Source organism: Aptenodytes forsteri, unplaced genomic scaffold (assembly GCF_000699145.1).
Source record: "Aptenodytes forsteri isolate BGI_AS27 unplaced genomic scaffold, ASM69914v1 Scaffold103, whole genome shotgun sequence".
Taxonomy (NCBI): Eukaryota; Metazoa; Chordata; class Aves; order Sphenisciformes; family Spheniscidae; genus Aptenodytes; species Aptenodytes forsteri.
The window spans coordinates 5,554,520-5,555,919 of NW_008796051.1; the positions used below are offsets into that span (position 1 = coordinate 5,554,520).

At 50.9% G+C, this 1,400-nt stretch overlaps 1 protein-coding gene across 1 annotated transcript in view; it reads right to left on the reverse strand.

Annotated features, from left to right (window-relative positions):
• TWF1 (twinfilin actin binding protein 1) overlaps positions 1-172 on the reverse strand; it is a 19,234-nt gene extending 19,062 nt beyond the window's left edge. Inside the window, exon 1 of the mRNA XM_009286267.2 lies at positions 4-172. Within this exon, the coding sequence (XP_009284542.1) occupies positions 4-172 (169 nt within the window). The remainder of the gene's footprint in view (positions 1-3) is intronic.
• Positions 173-1,400: the final 1,228 nt, after the last annotated feature.

Genomic DNA, 1,400 nt, shown 5'->3' on the forward strand with positions numbered 1-1,400 from the left:
TGCCCGCTTCCCCCTCGGCGCCCCCGTACGGCTCCTCTGGGTGCTTTAAAACGGGGACGCGGTGCAGCCCTGTCCTCTCCTGTCCTGCCGCCCCCTTCACCTGCCGTCCCAGAGCGTGTGGCGCGACCTGCAGCGGGGCAAGGCCTGCAGCCGGCCCTGCGCCTGCCGTCATCCTCCCTGGCAGAAAGGGACAAGTGCCCCACAGGGTTGGTTGTTGGCTGAAGTTCTGAAAAATAACTGAGGTGAATGTAGTTGATCTTGGGAGTCTGTCACAGAGACCTCCCGCTCTTGCTTGGGGCAGCAGGGAAGGAGCCACAAGGGAGACCTCCCGTGCTTGGGGCAGCAGGGAAGGAGCCACAAGGTGGGACACCAGGCAGCTTGTGTGTACTGTGAATTTTGCATTAAACAGTCGCCTGATAAAACAGCCCAGAAATCAGGGGGCAGAGCCCAGAACCACGCTCTTTCAGCTCAAGCCCTTGCCCCTGACAAGGCAGTCTTTGTTAATTTTGCATTATTTGCTACTTGGTGGCACTGCATCAACAGAAATGGTGAAGATTGCTTTTCTTCCAGCATGGATCTGGCAGTTGAGACGCTTGTCTGCCTTGGCAAGGCAGGGATCCAGGCAGGGAAAGGGTGTACCTGCTTCTCAGTGAGCTGCCTATCCATATGCTCAAAGGCTTTTACACCTTTTCAAGCTGTGTTGATAAAGTTTCCCTAAACTTTTTCTTTTAAAGTTCCCAGTGAAGGAGGGTCCTGTGTCATGAATTTAAGCACGCTCTGGAGGTAGGTTTGCTTTTGCTAGTTGTCTCACAGGCACATCTGTCTACAGGTTGAGAATCACCATCCTCTAACAACAAAAAGATGGCTACTCTCTCTTCTTTAAAAATGGCTTCTGCGTCCTGTAGTCAGCGTTTTTAATCTGTGCTGTAGTCCGGATTAGACTATACAGGCAAAATGTGCAGGCAATTGTAGATGTAACAGGGCTGTGGGCACTTAATGTAATGTCCTGATGCTGATGATTCCTTCAGATTCCTGGGAGTTAGCAGGGGTTTTATGGGTCACTATTCAACCTGAGAACATAAGAAATGCTGTAACAGGGCATACCAAATATCTAGCCCAGTGGACCAGGCAAGAGTAGAAGAGTAAAGCAAGCGCATGGTAATCCTTCCCTGGCTCACCTTCCCAGCCTCCAGAGTGCTGCAGCCTAGGAATTTCTGAAGTCAGCTGTGTTGGTAGATGTGGGTGCCTGCGCTTTGTCAGATCCCCAGTTTATCATAGAATCATAGAATCATAGAATCATTGAGGTTGGAAAAGACCTCTAAGATCATCGAGTCCAACTGTCAACCCAACACCACCATGCCCACTAAACCATGTCCCTAAGCGCCTCATCTACACGTCTT